Source organism: Lycorma delicatula, chromosome 10 (assembly GCF_047948215.1).
Source record: "Lycorma delicatula isolate Av1 chromosome 10, ASM4794821v1, whole genome shotgun sequence".
NCBI lineage: Eukaryota > Metazoa > Arthropoda > Insecta > Hemiptera > Fulgoridae > Lycorma > Lycorma delicatula.
In genome coordinates, this window is record NC_134464.1 from 72,912,742 (window position 1) to 72,932,419 (window position 19,678).

Here is a 19,678-nt window from a genome sequence, read left to right on the forward strand (position 1 = left end):
GATTAAACTAATTTAAATTAATTAATACAATTTGACTAACTATTCTAATGCTGGCGATTATTTTAATAAAGTAAATTTTTACAATCTAATTCTAACGGTTATTTAAAGAGTTATTCTAATATAATTACTATGAGAATGTAAAAATTTTCAATATGTATTTTTGTATATCGACATTTCTATGTATCGAATCTTTTCCCTGGATCTTAAAGTTTGATATATAGCGATTCAACTGTATGTATGTATATATATATATATAAATAAAAGAACATGTGAGCGATTCAAATCAAACAGTCAGCCCAGGCAAACACTAGTGAAGATAAATTGATGAAAATTTGATGTATTTTTACATTTAAGTGCATTACACGAATGGATTTTTTGAAATTCCGAGTTTAAACTGTTAAAATGAAGTAAAAATGAAACTTACTGTTTTTTAAAATTTCTCCATGATAAAAGAAAAAAATTACCTTGATTTTTGGTGTGTGTAATCTTCAAGAGAATATTTAAAAACCAATTTATAGATTTTTCTAAATTCTGTTTTTAAAGAGTTAAAACGGGTTATAAAATTTTTGTTTGTAACCCGGCTCTAGTTTGAAAGGAATGAAGAAATTTAAAAGAATTTTAAACAAGGATTGCAATTTTTTCCCCATTTTCGGCTATATTAAACGAGACATTCACTAGATTTAGGCTTGCAAATACTCTTCAGATAAATATGTAAAAAAGTTTTTCGGGTGTTATAAAATTCAATTTTTAAAAAATTGTGAGTATTTTTTAAAAATTATGCAGCCCGGCGGCTCAACCAACATAACCATTGCCACTGTTAGTCCATGTGCGACGCGACTGGCTGCATCTGCCTCCAGTTATTTGGCTAAAAAACATAAAATAAAAAAAAAATGTAAAAAAAAGTAAAGTGCTGTCACCTTTAGTGGTGTTTTTCCGGTACAGCTAAAAACCGAGACAAATACCTCAGGGAGGTATTTTACTTCAGGGAGGCAAGGCCCCTGAGTTGGAAAACTAACCATCCCCTGACAAGCGATGAGAAATGCAGGTAACCATATAGCGCGGGCGAAGCCGCGACTGGGATGCTAGTACAAAAAAAAATATATATATATATTTTCAAAAAACGAAAAGTATATAACATTTACTTGATCTAAATATATATATTTAATAATGTAAAATAAAATAAATTCTATAAAAATGTTAAAAAGAAATAGGGTAAACAGAGAAAAATAAATAATCACATAGCTCAGATAACAAAAGCAAAGCAATAAAGAAGGTTAAAGCAAAAGGATAAAGTCTCTTTGCTGTTAAAATGTATTTATAATGAAGAATTAAAAGACAAAAAATTTCATAACGTCGAACAAATCGAAAGATAAAAAAATATGTTAAAATTCACTAATGATTTTGTCTTAAAACTAAAATATAAATTAGAAAAAAATCACCTCACAACTAGGTAAGATATTCAGTTTAAAAGTAGTAGGTATAAATAAAACATAAGAAATAATGAAATGTGGTAAAAAGGAAGAAAATGATGAATTAAATATCAAGATAGATACGTCACGTTGTAGATTTTCCCATCTAAATAATGAATTGGTAAAGAAAGAAATATCAAAAGATTATAACAAGCAAGAACAATGTTTTCTAATGTAAAGTAGTTTATTTATAAAGTAGTTTTAGAATATAATTGTTGGTTTTAATAATATATAACGTAAGTTATGTTCAATTACTAGTTAAAATGTAATTAAATAAATAATTTAGATATCAAATTTATTTTAAGTTTACCTTCTATTAATCCGTTGAATACAAAAGAGTTGCATCCATTTCATGATTAATCCAATTATATTATTTATATCCAAATACACGTTATGATACACTGCACTATTTATTTTTGAAATTAATATACAGTTATTTGTTTTGTACAAAAGAAATATAACATTAAATATTTTAAAGGCAAACAAAAATAAACGGAAAAATATGGCATATTAGTTTAACAAATAATTCATAAAAATCTATACTGTACACTTACTGAAGACCGAATTACATGAAAGTGATTATTAAATATAAACTAAGTAAAATGAATTTACGACACGAATAAAAACAAAAGCCGTTTTTATAGTATTGCTAAAAAAAAAAACAAAATAAAGAAACAAAGGACGAGGCGATGCAACCGTTATTAGTACTAATATACTACGAAACTGAATCATTCGACAACTGTTAGTAACTGAAGGTCAAGTGTATTCACTTCTCCGCTACAGCGCCCTCTCTCTCTACAAATCGTCTACACCTGTCTAATCATGTACGATGTTTGTCATCATACAACTGTCTTCTTCCATATACTAACAAATCAACAAGTTATTTTTGTTTTTATATGTATATAATTTTCGCTTCGTATTTGTCAGTTTGTCAAAACATAGTTTTAAAAATATCGTTGTTATAAAATGTAACACATTTTTTATAGTATATTTATTTTATATTTTATTCCGTGTTTCTAAGAAAAGTTTTACTATTTGAAATCATTTTATTTTCGTAAATAAATGCTTCTGTCTTATTATTTACACAACACATTTCAAAAGGATGTTCCATCATCAGAAGCGAGATTCTACCCTTACAATTTTAAAATTTCGAATTTTCTCGTGTATTATTATTTTTAAAAAAATATTACTAATATTAGTATATTAGTAATTACGAATATTAGTTATTTATTTTTATTTAACTACATGACTTCCTTATATGCCTATTAAATTACATATACACATATTTTTTTTAACGAAGTTTTATTTCATTAAAATAAAATTTAATTATAAAAATTATATTTCATTAATAACTTCTAAAATTTTTTCATTTGTGTTTTCTGTTGTTGTTATTATTGAATTATTATTTATCATAACATTTATTTACAATCAGAGGTTAATAATTATTAATAAATCAATATATTTAAATTAAAACAAGGATATCAAGTCTGAATCGAACCGATGTGCCTTCCCTTTGTAAGATCCAAATATTTCATTAATTAAAATTCTGTTTGGCTATAACTCTGGAACCAATGAAAATAAGTACCACTTATGATATATCGTTGAAAACCTCTCAATGAGGGTTTATTACTGCACTTATCAAAATGTCCAAAATCCAAATTTTTTAGAGTTTGGGCTTTTGTGGCTAATCGTTTATGGGTTATGCAACATACATACGCAAATATGTACGTACAGACGTCATACCGAAACTAGTCAAAATATATTCAGCGATGGTCAAAATGGGTATTTACGTTGAAATCTGAAAACCGAAATTTTTTGTGATCACAATACTTACTTTATTTCGTACAAGGAAGTAAAAATGGGTCTTTCCGTTATGCCCCCTATACTTTTTAATGCATTCATGAATTGTTTTTTCCCACGTATTCTCTTAGTTTGGAACCTACGACTATCCGACCATGAGAAAAGCATTTTTCTACTTTGACACTGGGAATTTACAATAAAACAAGGCAATTTTTAGTTGATATAATAGTGCACCCGTAGCAACGTTTTTCGGGACATACATATTAGCCCGTCGACCATAACTATAATGATGATCCCGTAACTTTGAAAATACTTCAAAGTTACGGGGTCATAAACATATTTTAAATATTAAAATATAAGCATTATTGCTTATAATTATAGATATAAATTAACCAAACTTAACCTACGCTCGCTAACCTTGACTAATTAACAGCAATTATTTGATTATTTAAATAATAAATAATTGTCGGCCTCCGTAGCGCGAGTGGTAGCGTCTCGGCCTTTCATCTGGAAGTCCCGGGTTCGAATCCAGGTCAGGCATGGCATGTTTTACTCACGCTTCAAATCATTCATCTCATCCTCTGAAACAATACCTAATGGTGGTCTCGGAGGTTAAAAAAAAAAATTAACTGAATTGCAATAAATACTGAATTTATTATTTATATATATTCTAAACATTACTGTGTTAATTAGTCAAGGTTAGCGAACGAAGTGAGCGTAGGTTAAGTTAAATTGTATTTGTAAAAGTAATAAATATAAATGATTATAAAAAATGGTTATATCGGGGGATATTAACAATAACCCAAAATTTTGCAATAATTGGTCGACGAGCTAATACGTAAGTACCCGTTTTTCTATAACGGTTTTACAGCGTTCTATTACATGGCAACTAACGAAATATCACCTTAATTTCACAAAGAAACATAAAATGTAGAATATTAACAAAATAATTTTATAATTAGATCATCCAAAAGTAGACTTGGTAATTTTTCGTAATTTCACAGCCAAAATTTTTCACCTTTTTCACGATTTATTATATGTACTTTAGTATATTATTTGGTTATATACAATTTATTTATTTAAAGTTAATTAGAGGAAGTTAGCGAGCGAATCAAGCGTAGGTTTACTGTGGTTAGATTATGCTGATGTACGATTCGTGTGCGATTCCGTGTACCGACGAATCGTACGTATATCAGCATAACTTAACCAAACATAACCTGCACTCGCTTCGCTCGCTAACCTCGACTAATTAGATATACAAATTATGCCTTCTTTTGGTAAAGTAATATTATGTTAAAGTAATAATGATTCGTGGAAAAAAAAAATTGCTGAGTAATTTTGGTTGTGAAATTCCAAAAAAATATCGTAGACTTGCTGTGCGAAAAAAATAATCCAAGAGTACTTTTGAAAAATATGCTATACTCATACACACACTTAACTCACACACTTAATATATTCTACTTATCTAACCTCAACATTATAAAACGTTATCTAACCTCAACATTATACATACATGCATTATACATACCTTATAATAAACCTAAACATCGACAAACCTAAACCGTGCTTCGAATAATCGAACATTATTAAGCAGACTCATTAATTTTTGTGAACAGAATAAAGAATATTAGCATCGCGTACAAACAGACAATACCAGGTCATTATCTTATATTGAAGTCATACAGGCCAATAAAGGTAACAATTTTACAATATTATTTCATAATTTAATATACTGATTTAAACGATATTTAAATCTGCAAGGAATAAATAAAAATAAAAGGTTGGGATCATAACAGAAGAAACCAAAAAAATCTAGATCTTTCCATTTTTCTTATTTTATAAAGAAACCAAATAATAAAATTAATTTTACTTAAAAAATATACTATAAATAAAAAAAAACGTAAATTAAATTTTTTATTTAAATAAAGATTTAAACTAACCTACTGGGTTAGTCTAGTGGTAAACTCGTCGTTGTAAATCATCTGATTTCAAAGTCGAGAGTTCTCAGGTTCAAATCCTAATAAAGGTAGTAGATTTTATTAAGATTTGAATACTAGATAATAGTTACCGGTGTTCTTTGGTGGTTGGGTTTTAATTAACTACACATCTCAGGAATGGTCGGTCTGATTCTGTTAAAGACTACACGTTTACCGGTATAGTTACATTACACTGATGACTTTAATTGTTGATGCGACTATAAATAAATAAAATGTATTTAAACTGGAGGTCAGCACAAAATTAAGAGTAGTAAATTGTACATTTTTTATTTACCGCTGACTTCTAAACGTCTTCATTTAAAATATAGAAAAAATATACATACACTTTTATTTTTATTTATCTATTTTTTATTTTTTTAATAATCTTTTGATACTGTTTTATAAGTAGATTTTATTTGCTTATGACATAGAAAACACTTTGAATAAGTTACGTAAATCATTAAAACGAGTGTTAGAGTAACAAGTAGATTGTAGTAAAATGAATGAAGTTACCGTAAAAGTATTTTAGTTTACATTTTGGTTTTATTGGTAATTATTTTTTGCACATAATTTTTTTTTAATATTATTTCTTATAAAAAAACATTCCAATAAAAACGAAAGAAGAAAAAATACATACAGGAAATCGTTATAATAAAATTAGAAAAGTCTAAAGAAAACTTCAAAATATATGAATGAATCAAGTTGTATTGTAAAATAAGCGAGAGAAAATGTATCTATCATCAGAAAAGAGAGTATAAAAGCAATTTTCAATTTCAAATACTTTTCAACCTCAATTTCTTTTACTTTCAAAGATTTGGTCACTTTGGAGAACCAAAGCGTAATGTAAAAGTATTGTGAAATTCTGTGCTACAAACTTACGTACTTATTTTGTTAGAGTTAAGTAACCGTAAATTGTTCAAGGACCTTCAGGGTATTCGTTAACAGCAATTTACGATTTCAGGTTTTTTTTTTCATCTTATGAAAGAAATCCATTTCGTTTTACCGCAGGGTTTTTATATATATATATATTATATACAGTATATACAAATGACTATAAAGTTCAATAATTTCTTTTATTATATTTTTTAATATAATTTTGGATTTTTCTCACATTTTATGCACATTTTCTCAATCGTTTTAATAGTTAAATAGGACACGTCAATATTTTTACTCCAGATAACGTAAATTAGCAGCTGATCATGATATTTACAAACACCAGTTCATTTATTGTTAATAATGTCCGACATTATAAAACTTTGATGTTCGTATCAGATTCGTTGTGTCAAATTTATTGATTTTCTACACTTTTCACCAATTTTAATTTTTCTTGAAAAAAACCATCTATTTATGAAAACCATAAAATAAGTTATATCAACAGGAAGATGAAATCCCCTGATTCTAGATTTCTAGACTGAAATGAAAAAATCTGATGTGGACACCACATGACTTCCTTGTACGCCTATTAAATTGCATTTACACATTTTTTAAATTATATAAAATCTTATTTCAATAATTATTTCTGATTTTTTATCATGTTTTTTTAAAAATTTTATTGTTATTATTTATCGTAATTTTTTTTTAGAATCAGAGGTTAATTATTATTAATAAATTAAAATATTTAAATTAAAAAAAAGGTAAAAAAAAGGAAATTAAGTCCAATTTTAATCGATGTGCCTTCCTTTTATAGGATCAAAATATCTCATTAATTATACTTTAATTTAGCTATAATTCTGGAATAAATGAAATTAAGTACCACTTATCGTTCAATAGCTCTCAATGAGGGCTTATTACTGAAATAAAAAAAAAGTCCAAAATCCAAATTTTGTTTTTGATTTTAGGATTAGTTGGACACTTTTGGTTCAGTCGATTGCATTGAAAAGGAGAAGTGCACAACTAAATGTTACAGCAGTCCTAAATCCAAAATTTCAACATCCTACGTACGGCTAATCGTTTTTGAATTATGCAAGATACATACATACGTATATACGTACAGACGTCACGCTGAAACTATTCAAAATGGATTCAGGAATGGTCAAAGTGGATATTTCCGCTGAAATCTGTAAACCGAAATTTTTCGCGGTCATAATACTTCCTTTACTACGTACAAGGGCGTAAAAAGAAAACTCTATGATTATTATTTTTAATTTTTTTAATAAATTTAATAACCTGAAATGCAGATTATAATAATTATTATTTTTAATAAAAATAAAGCGGGTTTGCTGAAAATATCACAAAAGTTGTTAAAATTTCAGTCGAATAAATAGCTGTCGGCTTAATTTCTTCCTGAAAATTAGTTTAAAACGGTTCATGCATAACCGTGCAAACATAAAAACTGGTTAATACCGGTAAAATAAGTATGAATTGAAGTAAAAGTAATTTTCCCTCAATTTTGTATAAAGCTAAGCAAAGTTAATGTGAAAATATAATTTTTTTTATTAGTTTAAAATATACTTAAATTACATATGAAGTTCACAGATATGTTTCGCAACGAAAAATTCACCAGTTTCAATTCACTCACAGAGATTGTGGTTCTATAAAATTTTCACTTTAATCACTGATGTCTCAAGAACAGTGCGAACAAATTTTTTAAGTAAAATATTAAAATAAATTTCAGTCTCTTTTCTAAAATCAATAACTGTTAAAAGTATGATTTAATTAACGATCTACTTAAAAAAAATTACATTATAAATACAATACGAACTCTTTAGAACCTTAGTGTTCATTTGATAATGGAATTATGTAGATCAATTTATTCTTAAAACTATTCTAAAACTTTTACAAAAAAAAAATAATGGTAAAACAATCATTTCATCGTTTATTTTGAAATATTGAAATATGTTTTTCGTCTAATATCTAGTTAAAATCTGCCAAAATTTGATATGTTTCGTTTTTAATAAGCTTTAAAATCCTTACGTTTTATTCAGTTTTATACCTTTTTACTCAGAATCAAATTTTCTGCAAATTTTATTTAAGACTTTTATAAGTGATTTTTTACTCATTTAACCTCGTTATTTTGTGCCAGATGTAAAGTAGTGTGTTTTTTGAACCCCGAAAACCTCGAAAATCCTCGGAAAGGAAGTCCCTTTACGCTAATTTTGAAATTATTAGAATAGGTTCAGCTTTCCTTCTATGGATTTAAAACCTCTGGGTGGATTCCATCAAGTACAAAGCACAGCTACATGCGCCTCTATGTTCGGTTTGTTCATCTGCAATAACATATAAGGGGTGATGATTACAAATCGAAACCGAACAGATTATTGGAGTTGCTCGTTGTTGCAATCTGCGTTTTCGGATCTCTTCTTTTACAAAACTTCAGACTGAATTATTAAATATGGATTAACGCCATCGAAAAAATAAGGACCAACTGATGTTCAGCTGTCATCCCAATCCAAAACATAACATAAAGCGGATAGCGTTCGATTTCCTCACAAAAAAAAATTCCAGTTACATGAGCTTCGATAAATCGCAGTTATCCAAGAACATTTTTATCGTTTGCTCTCGGAAAGCGTTCAAACAATAACTGATATAAATAAACACGTCGATCAAGGTCTGAGTAACTATTAATGACTGCCATAGTTACCGAGTTGAGTACTCATTAACTGTGGCAGGACGAAAAAATTTAACTTTCAAGTCCTTCCGTATATAACTTTCAAGTCCTTCTCGCATTGTCGATCTTGAAATGCCTACATCTGCAGAACGTTGATTTCATAGGTGATCGTTCAATCGATGCCTCCACAGCGGCACGCATCTCAGCTCGAGTATCGATCTCCAACTGCGTGGCGCATCTGGAACACTTCCCGTTACAAAAGCTTTCTTCACCCATGTCAGTAACGTTTACCGTGATGGTGACGATTTCCAAAAACGTACAAAATCATTTATAATGTTCTCCAATGTTTTTCCTCTGTGTGGACGTTCGTGGATCTACACATAAGCTAACAAACGCTCTTCGACAGTAAACTCACTCGCACACACCATTGCTCCACACTCTACGTCTAAGGTAGTTCCTTTCTGTTTCTTGTTTAGCCTTCGGGAATTATCGTTAGGTATTACTTCAAAGGATGAAGTGTATGAGTGTAAATGAAGAGTAGTCTTGTGCAGTCTCAGTTTGACAATTCCTGAGATGCGTGGTTAATTGAAACCCAACCACAAAAGAACACCGATATCCACGATCCAGTATTCGTATAAAAGTAACTGTCTTTACTAGAACTTGAACGCTGGAACTCTCGACTTCCAAATCAGCTAATTTGGGAAGACGCGAGCACCACTAGATCAACTCGGTGGGTTGACTAAGGTCATCCCATCCACGAATCAACACACCGGACGATCCCCACCTCGACTTATCATCCCCACCATCTCCAAGTGAGCGATACCAGCAGTGACAATCGGCAGCAGTAGAGTGCGATTAAGCTGGATTTATTACAGTGTAACGGGACTTACCGCCCTAATCTATTAAAAACATTTTTCAGGTCAGCTTTCATATAAGAGCATTAAATTATTCCTTATTTTGGGTCCCAAGAATTAGTTTGACTTAATTTTACCGAAGGCGAAAAAGTCAGAGCGAAATATTTCGCCAGCTGACATATTCTACGAAGTGTTTCCGAACCTACGTTTATATGAATTTTCTTCTGTATTTGCACCAGTAGATCATGTCCTGAAAATTTATTATATTCTTCGCGAATCAATCTTTGTATACGTGGACATTTTAATTTATGTGCTATATAAAGATAAAAAATGTTCTGTAATTTATGTATAATTTTTATAAATAATATATAAGATGTTTAATTTGTTTTCATAAGAGATTATCTCTTAGAATATTCTGAAATGCTGTTAGGAAAGGTAATGTTTATTTTATACGTGTCGAGTATTTCCTTTCTTTGTTAAGCTTTAAAGATCAATAATATGAAGGATGTAAGGAATCTACGTACAGTATAATGTAAATAACACACACACACACACACACACACACACACACACACACAAATATATATATATATATATATATATATATATATATATATATATATATAAACGAATAATGTTGTTAATAATAACTAAGTAAACAGACATATTATTTGTATTCTAATGTACGATTATTTTTTGTTTTGTTTCAGGTCGATAAATAAACATTAAAATAATAAAACATGGCATCAATAAAGAGAATAATATCCATCATTCTGCTATTTACACTGATAATAACAGTTATCGGAGCAAAAAGTCGATCAAAATTTGATAAAAAGAAACAAGATGAATCACAAGAAGAGACAGATGATAATATAAATATATGTGATTTACAAGCACATAGACATTTAAATATATACTGTATATGTGATGATAACCAAAACGCATCACAAGCGACATGTTGGATATTTCAGGACGGTGAACAAGAAGACTCAATGATATGGGATAAATTTGAATTACAACCTAAAATAACAAAATTAGATTTCCATTACCGATCTGTTACATCACAACATTTTATACCAACGACAGCATTAAGTCGTTTAAAACAGCTGAAAACGTTGGAAGTAGTTTATGGAAGTATTGATTGCATTGAATCGTATGCTTTTGCTAATTTAACATTATTACAAGATTTAGCATTGACAAGAAATCAGATAACAACTTTAAAACCGTATGCTTTTTCACACTTGCCCGAATTAAAAGTTATAACGTTGGGTGAAAATCATATAACTGAATTAAAACGTGATAATTTTATAGATCTACCAAGTTTAAGAAAGCTTTATATAGATCGTAATAATTTAACCACGATACAAGAAAGATCATTCGCACAACTGGTTAAATTAGAAGAATTAGAACTACACGGTAATTTATTATCAGTAATTACAACACAAACATTTTTTGGTCTCGGTAGATTGAAAAGATTAGATTTACATCAAAATCGATTGACTTTTATTGGAGATAATACATTCTCTGAAATGCCAAGATTAGAAGAATTAATATTAGATGGAAATAAAATACAATATGTTGGTGATAAAGCTTTTACTGGGCTTGGTAATTTATATCGTTTGGTTCTTAGTGAAAATCGTCTTCAAACGCTACATTCTGGGTTATTACAACCTTTAAATTCACTTCGTTTTTTGGATTTAAGGGATAACTCTTTGGAAACTTTATCACAAGAAATTGTCGAACCGATGATACCAAATCTGAAGAATACATCATCTTATATTTACCTTGACGGTAAGTCCGATTTTTTCTTTTTCTTTTATTATTATACTTAAGATTAAGTTTTAACAAGTTATAACTTATTTAAGTTACAATTTCTACATGGCATACAGTTCACAGGATTGAAAAGGTTTTCTTCTAGAAATCTAAGCTGGTTTGTTAGTGGTCAAACTTGGGAAAGGAAAGCTATTGTTAGCTTTTTCTTTTACAGATTTACAACAATAGTTTTTTCTGTGGAACGACACAGCTTTAAAAGGATAATGTTGTGTTGTTTCATCCTGGATAAAGGCAAACCATTCATTTATGAGATTGGGAGATATAGGGTTCCGTAATGTTGAGCGGTTGTAAAATATCTATTTGCATGGGTTTGTTAGTTTCACTTCGTAAAGTATAACTGCTTAGAGAGTTCTTTTATCACCACAAACTTTTAATGGAATATTTTTCCTTGTCCTTGATTCTTTATGTAAAAGGATGTTTTACGGATTTTGTCTAGATTTCCATTGGATCAATGGTACGTGTGTGAGATCGAGTAGCGTTTCTGGTTGTTGGGTTGGTTCTGTCTATTTACCTATCAGTGGAATTTTTCCTTCCTATTTCACAGCTGCAAAAATGTACATCTAGGACTAACTCATTTATATGGTAAATTCAGGTTTCTAATTTCCAACCAGATGTATGTATTTTCGCTTAGCAATTTTAAGGTTATGCAAAGTACAAATTAAATTATGATACTGTAATTTTTAACACCTGTATTTTGGTTCACTAGTTCTTGCTTTTCCTTAATGTTACTCCGTTCTCGTCATTTTCTCAATACTATATTTTTTTAAAATCATTTACAAACTTAATTCTTCTTCTTTCTCTTCTAGTCCTTTTTTCTTTTACATACATTTTATAAAAAGGAATCTCTCATCCATTAAATATCTACAAACATTTCTTTTTCCTTTCTGAGAACATCGAAAAACTATTATTTTAGGTATGATGTTAATTAAACTTCTTTTCTAACCTATCCTTCTCAGAAACGCTGAGTTCCTTACTTTTTCGGATTACGTAATCTTTATAAAACTCCTTCACGTCCATAATTACAATGTTTCTATCTTCCTTACGAAGCTATTAAATAATCTCTAAACTTTAAAGTCTTGTAATAGAACGGTCCATATTATTAAAAGTTTTGTTGATCTTTTTCTACTCTGAGTTTAAAATTCATTTTATTATTTAATCATATTTCTTTTTATGTTTAGGCTATTGTAACCGATTTCTTCTAGGTGCTATAATCAGAATTTAGCTATTGATTTTTATTAGATGTTTTTTTTACATCATCTGTATTCATGACTATACTGAAATATAAATATTTAGCGTATTTTTCTAGTATTAATTTATATAAATCATTGTTGAGTTAATTAAAGTATGAAGTTGAGATAGTTTAATAAAAAAATGTCATGTATAAATCATTCACCGTAAATGAAATTTGCGATTCAAGAGAGGCAAAACTGGTAGTATAAAGAGATGATGAGTAAACGTTTGTTAGAGAAAGAGAGATGGTTAAAAGTGCAGGTAGATCAGTAATGTACTGAACTAATTCTCTGGTGTAATTTTTATCTTCGTACTGTAGAAAAAGTTGCACCAACATAGATTATATTTACAAAAAAAAAATGTATGTATATATATATATATATATATATATATATATATATATACACATATATATATATATACACACATACATGTATATATATATATATATATACACACATACATGTATATGTTTATTAAAAAATAAATAAAATAAAATTACATTATTACAACATATCTAATACAGAAGTATAGAAACATAATAAACAAAAGATAATAATGTTTACTTGTCGGTGTTTTTAGTCCTTTGTAGTCTTCCAACTGCAAGTATAAAAAGCCGTGGAATCAAAGCTATAATTTTAACAAACAATTTCTTTATCTTAATTATTCTTTCATAAGTTGACTATAGCTGATTTTAAAATAGTCTAATCTTCCCTGAAACAAATGTTTATTTTATGTCTCAAGAATGAGAAGATAAACAAAAGTCAATACACCCTGATGAGTCCTAATGAGAGTAGCAAAAATAAACTTGTGTCTTCTTAAAACAAAATATACATATTATCTATGTGAATAAATTCACGAAAATTTATAAACTTTCTGGATATGTTGTACTGTTGAAAATAAAGAAGAAAGTTCATATAAACCTAAATTTGTAAAAGCTTTACTTGCAAGTGAGGATTTCATCCTGATTTCTGCGTCTTTCATAAATTAAGTCAAACTGTAATTGTTGGGATCCAAATTATGAGAAACATTTAGTGGTTTCATAAGAAATCTGATCTGGAAAATTTAAAAAAATAAATTCCGGAACTGTATTTTTAACAGTACTGGAGAAATTTAGGGTAAAAGACAAAAAAGGTATTGGGATTACAAACACATTATTTCATGTTCGGCGTAAAATAACTTTGTTAAATGCATTTTAAACTCACAAATATTTTTTAAAAAACTTGTGGAAAATTTGATTCTGAGTAAATGTTATAAATAAAATACACCAAAATTAAAACCATTTTACTTAAAATCTAATTTTCTGCAATAGTTTAAAAATTTTATGTTTTATTACCCATTTAATAAAAATATTGTTTTGCTCGTGCGTAGAATATGGAAATGTAGGAATTTTGTAGTTTATGAAAAATTCCATACTTTCCCGGGATTCGAACCCGGGACCTGCGACTGACATTTTGTGTGAAGTTTTCTAGCCGTATCAGACTAAAACGGAAAAAAATGTGTAATAATTTTTATAAAAATTTTCATTCAAAATGACGACTGATATCTTTCTTCAGTGGGATGATATAAATTGCTATGAAAGAGGGAAAGTTTTCGTCACCCAGTTACCTCTCTTGACATATACACGCATGATCTCTCTCATTCACTCTTCTATGTATGTACTTCTGACGTCAATCAGCATTTCAGCCTGCCTATCAAATACGCTTAGATATTCCATTTTTCAAACCAACTTTTATTACCTGACCATTATTTTTCTACTGTACATCATCGATCCATTTTCATTACACTAATAAGTTGATTATGAATAAACCTTAATTTCTCTTTGGGTAACTAATTTAAAAAGTAATAATAATAATAATAATAAATATAAATAATACAATATAGACAGGAACTTCTTTATTAGTCATCAGTCTGTGATATGGATCTCACAGTGCTTAAGTTATTGCAATAAAATAAATTAATTTTGGAATTAATCAAAACTTATACAGGCATGTTTTAATATTTGTAATTTAATTTTGTACTTTATTTTTATTACTTCTGATTATTAAATGCACGTATAAAGATCAGTTTGTTGGATTAAAAAAACCGACATCTATAAATATATATCTCGCTCATTTAAATAGATACTACAGTTTATTTAAAATATAATATTTGTTTTTAAATTTATATAAAACTTACAGTTAAACATTTCTTACATCCTTTAAAGAGAACGAACGTAAAATTATTTTATCACCCGTAATGTATGGTATAAAAAAAAGGTTAGAATTTGTATTGGAAGGCGTAGTAATATATTCTGAAAAAAACGTAGCCCGCTGGAATGAAGCATGTTATGTGTTATAATGATACCTCATTCATTTTCAAGATAAAAGAACCTATCTTGAACGTACTTGATGTTATCTATAAGAGTATTTATGTTAGCTACTTTGAGGGTTGTGAAATTGTAATATAACGTGTAGGAAATGGTACGGGTAGGGTGAAAAGATAGTGTAAGATGTTACATATTTTAAGAAGGGAATAGAACACAGTACATCTCTGCTTGATCAAAGAGAGACAAATAACGCCTCAGGTCAGTTTTTATTACCACTATTACGTTAAAATTCAGGGGCTGACTCCGGAAACAAACTTTTATAATACTGCAATCAAAATTTCAGCATCAACCAAATAGGTTTATTTAGGTTTTTTTTTCTAGAAGGAATACGCAATACTTATTTTATCTTTAAAACATTCTATCTTTTCTTCTTTAATTATAATATCATTTATCATTCTGTTTGTATATATTTTGTATAAACTTTTTTGAGTTATATTTTCTCTCCCATCACATTATATTTATTTTTGCGAAGTATTTGATTTATCTTTTATAATTAAATGTTCTAAAAAAAATTAAACCATCGTCATAGGAATTAATAAATTTAAGAAACCCCTAATTAGTTGTGAACTTAACATATTAAAGAATTATAATATATTATATGTATAATTCTGTAGTATCAATTTTTACCAGGTTATTTTAGCAGTCATTAAAAATTAAGATTTCTATTTTTGAATACGGAAAGGAACAATACACTTACCGAGCAATTCGTAATAAAAAATACTTCTTTAATTACTTATCCCATGAATTTATATAACAAGTAATGGAACATTAGAAAATCAAATCAATTTTAGCCGAGTAAAATAGAAAATATTTCCTGCTATTTTCATAAAAATAATGGTTTTTAGAAACTACAAATATCATTTCTGATGACAGGATGCTAACAGGATATGATTTAAAGGAATGGTATTAGTCACTTATTTAGAATATATAATGTTAATTAACAATGATGTTCAAAATGTAATAAGTAAGATTCAAATTTTATGTGAAAAAATGCTCAGAATTCATCATATATTTATTGTGGTTAACAGTTTTATTGAAAAATGAAGAAAATTAGATTATTAGAGGTTTTCTAATGAACGTTTTCATAATAATTCAGAAAATTTGCTTCGACTCTAGCGAGCGATTTTAAAGAGAAGTTCTCCACTTATTTATACGGTGTAGAAGAGGAATTGTACAGAAGGGGCACGTATGAATTCACTATATTATGAAAAGAAAACGACAAACGTTAGCCAGTGTTTTATCTTAGAAATGTCTTGAAAATTTGAGAAAAATTCAAATCCCTTCTTCACAATAGATGTAATATGATAAAACTCACTTCCAGCAATATATTATGTGCATTCTTATGGAAACTTTCTATTTTTTGGACTAATTCGATTCACAAATCATTCTTTCGTAGATCTGGAAAATATATATTAATACCTATCACAATATCTAGTTGTTTGTAAGCAACCTGACATGGTTACAAAATTAACTCCTTTACCACAAAAGTAAGAGCCATTTTTGAAGGAAAAACTTCCTAAAGGAAAATATCCTACGCTTGACTTACTTTTTTATTTTGTTTAGCATTTGGAACCACCGAAATATTACTTCAGAAGATGAATGAGGATGATAAGTATGAATGCAAACGAAAGAACAAATATATTAATCTTGTACAGTCTCAGGTCAACCATTCCTGAGATGTGTGGTTAAGTGAAACCCAACCACCAAAGAACACTGGTATTCACGATCTAATATTCAGATCCATGTAAAAATAATTGACTTTATTAGGACTTGAATCTTAGAGCTGTTGGCCTCGAAATCAGTTCATTTGCGATGACGAATCTAACCACTAGTTCAAACTGGTGGATGTACATGACTTACAAGTAAATGTGAACTGATTTCCTTCCCATTATTCAAAACTGAAACGTATTATTCAGTAAGCTTAGCTAACCAAATTACCTGAGATATTCAATCCTGAAGGTGATATTTTCGTTTTGAAACTTAAGGTAGAATAAACATCATTACTTAAAAATAAACTCTGGTGCCTTTTCTACATTAGGTAAATTTTACGCATCTCAACCAAAGTAAACAGTGGAACAAGTTATGTATTGTAAAAAATTAATTTACACCTTTTTATCATGAAGCAGTTAAAATTTATAAACGGCTTCTAAGCAAGAAGGAAAACATATAATGTACATTTATGATCACTAAAAATGGAAAAAACAAGTACGATTAGTATTCTGGGATATCCATTACATACATATTTTTGGTGGCTACTGAACAGTTGCACGTGGGATTGTACGAATTTAATAAACTCATTTTAATTAAGTATCAATTCTAATAATTTATGTTATTAAACTGTTTTTTTTTTATTAAACTATGGTAAGATATCAGTTCAATAATGCAAAGATATGAATTCACGCACATAATATTCCTAAAATGGCAAGTGATGCGAAAATGTATTTTTTTAAATTAAAAAAAACCCCTTTCATAACCTTGCCTATTCGTGAAAGTAATGTAAAAAAATTATATAAAAATATGTTCTAAAATGGTTCGTTTGTGAGTTACGGCTAGTGGAAGATTTCTCTCGGCTTTTAACTACCCCGGTAATATTAGGCCGTACTGAAAGTTTTAGGACGTTAATTAAGGGCCAAAATTAGTGATTTCTTATAGTATTTAACCTGAAAAATCGAATAAAATAGATTTCACAACCGTTTCGGCAGTATTTTTTGAGAAACCTGGGGTGAAAACCAGTAAATTTGACTAAAAATCCTGTTTTAGGTAGATTTCATAAGAAAGCTACCTATTATAATGGATACCATGATTTGACTTCCGAAAAATGTCGACATATCTTCGCGTTTCACATCCTTCAGACCCCAAAACCAGTGTCAGCTCAAAAGTTTATATATACAATTATATCTATATTTCACTTTATTGTGGACACGATAACTGCCGTAATTTTGCGCCAACAACTATCAAATTGTTCCTTAAAAATAACTCGGCACAAAAACTTGGTCCAGTTAACGGCCAAAATCGGACCATGAGAGTGAAAGTGGGAGGGCTTTTTCGAAAAAAAAAATATTGCTATAATTTTCTTATTAAGTAAAATATCGAATTAGTTTAAAGTTCCTACTATTCTTTGGATAAGGGCCTAAAAGGTATCTACGTAAACTTTTTTTATCTCACCAACCATTGATCCAGAGGATTGAAAAAATGGGGTTTCGAAGACAAAAAGAATCATATCTTCCTTAATAGGTACAATATCGAATCGGTTTAAAGTGGTCGGTAGCCGTTTAAAAATTACCTAAAATAGTGTTTAATATGTCCAACCTTTACAGCAAGGGATGACCAAAATGTTGCTGGAATTGTAAGAAGATGGGGCTTATCGTATGCTAAACATGTGACATTTTTTCACATACAATCATTGTCGTATTGAGTAAATTTGAAGTTTTTCTTAACTTTAAGGTGGAAATCTTTTTTATCCCCTACTTAGCACCGGTGAAATCTACCTCCGCCTTCCGACGTGCCGAAATGGATTTTTTCCTATCTGCGTACTTCACAGACGTTATGAAGATATTAATATTAATTTGAAAATCTAATCTAGTCCGATTCTGTGTATGGGTTAATTTTTGTGATAATCATATGTAACTGTTTCTGAAAAATTAATTTTTAAAATTTAGTGTTACTGATCGATAGAGGTTTAAATAAAGTACAATTATTAATTTACAACTTTATGAAAATTACTTTCAACTGTTAAAATAATATGGATATATTATTATTGTTATTTTACATAACAATAAATTTATTTCTTATACTTATAAGAAATTATATTTCTTATAAAATTTATTTATTTTTTATCATACTAACTGTCTTTGAGGAATTAATTTGAAATTTTAATAATTTAGTAGTTTTCTTGCCTTCCGTGTATTTAACAAGAAGTTGCTTTGTTCAATTTAGACTGATTATAATTGTATCTCCACGAATAATATATCAGTAAAATTAAATTTACTTTAACCTTTTATTAGTAATTGTTGTAATAAAATAAATATTATTAATAATAATAATTGACCGGTTCCTGCATAAATTAATATGTATACACTTTTAACGTTATTAATATGATATTATGATTACCTGTGAAATATCTGTCCAATAAAATCCCTAAAGGCCTATCCAGTCACACGATAACCTAATGTTAATTAATAATATTGTTAAAATCTTTCAAAAGAGATGGTTAAATTTTGTAACACCTTAGGGTTTGATTATATTTGCATGCTATACATTCCATTACGTCAGCCCATAAATGTCATTATATCGGTTTATGAAAACCACTATCAAATCAGCAGCTTAATTATTTGTGGGTTTCATAATAATGGTATTTTTAATTTTCTGTAAAGTTGTGCTGAATATATTTACATACCGTGGTTTATTTTTTGTAAATTACGTAATTCCCTGGCGAAATGATATATTAATTTTCATGCATCTCTCTCTTTCTCTCTCTGTGTGTGTGTGTGTGTGTGCGCGCGCGCGCGCGCATAACGAAATTTCGATAATTAATATCTTTTTATATTGGTAAATATTTAATTCTGTTTTTAAATTTTCCTGTAGAAAATATATTTAATTTT

At 28.7% G+C, this 19,678-nt stretch overlaps 1 protein-coding gene across 10 annotated transcripts in view; it reads left to right on the top strand.

Moving 5' to 3' along the window:
* LOC142331023 (uncharacterized) overlaps positions 1–19,678 on the top strand; it is a 735,029-nt gene that overhangs the window by 674,140 nt on the left and 41,211 nt on the right. For all 10 annotated transcript variants that reach the window (XM_075376598.1, XM_075376602.1, XM_075376605.1 and 7 more), the window contains one exon: positions 10,357–11,437. In XM_075376598.1, the coding sequence (XP_075232713.1) occupies positions 10,387–11,437 (1,051 nt within the window). In that variant the 5' untranslated portion in view covers positions 10,357–10,386. The remainder of the gene's footprint in view (positions 1–10,356; positions 11,438–19,678) is intronic.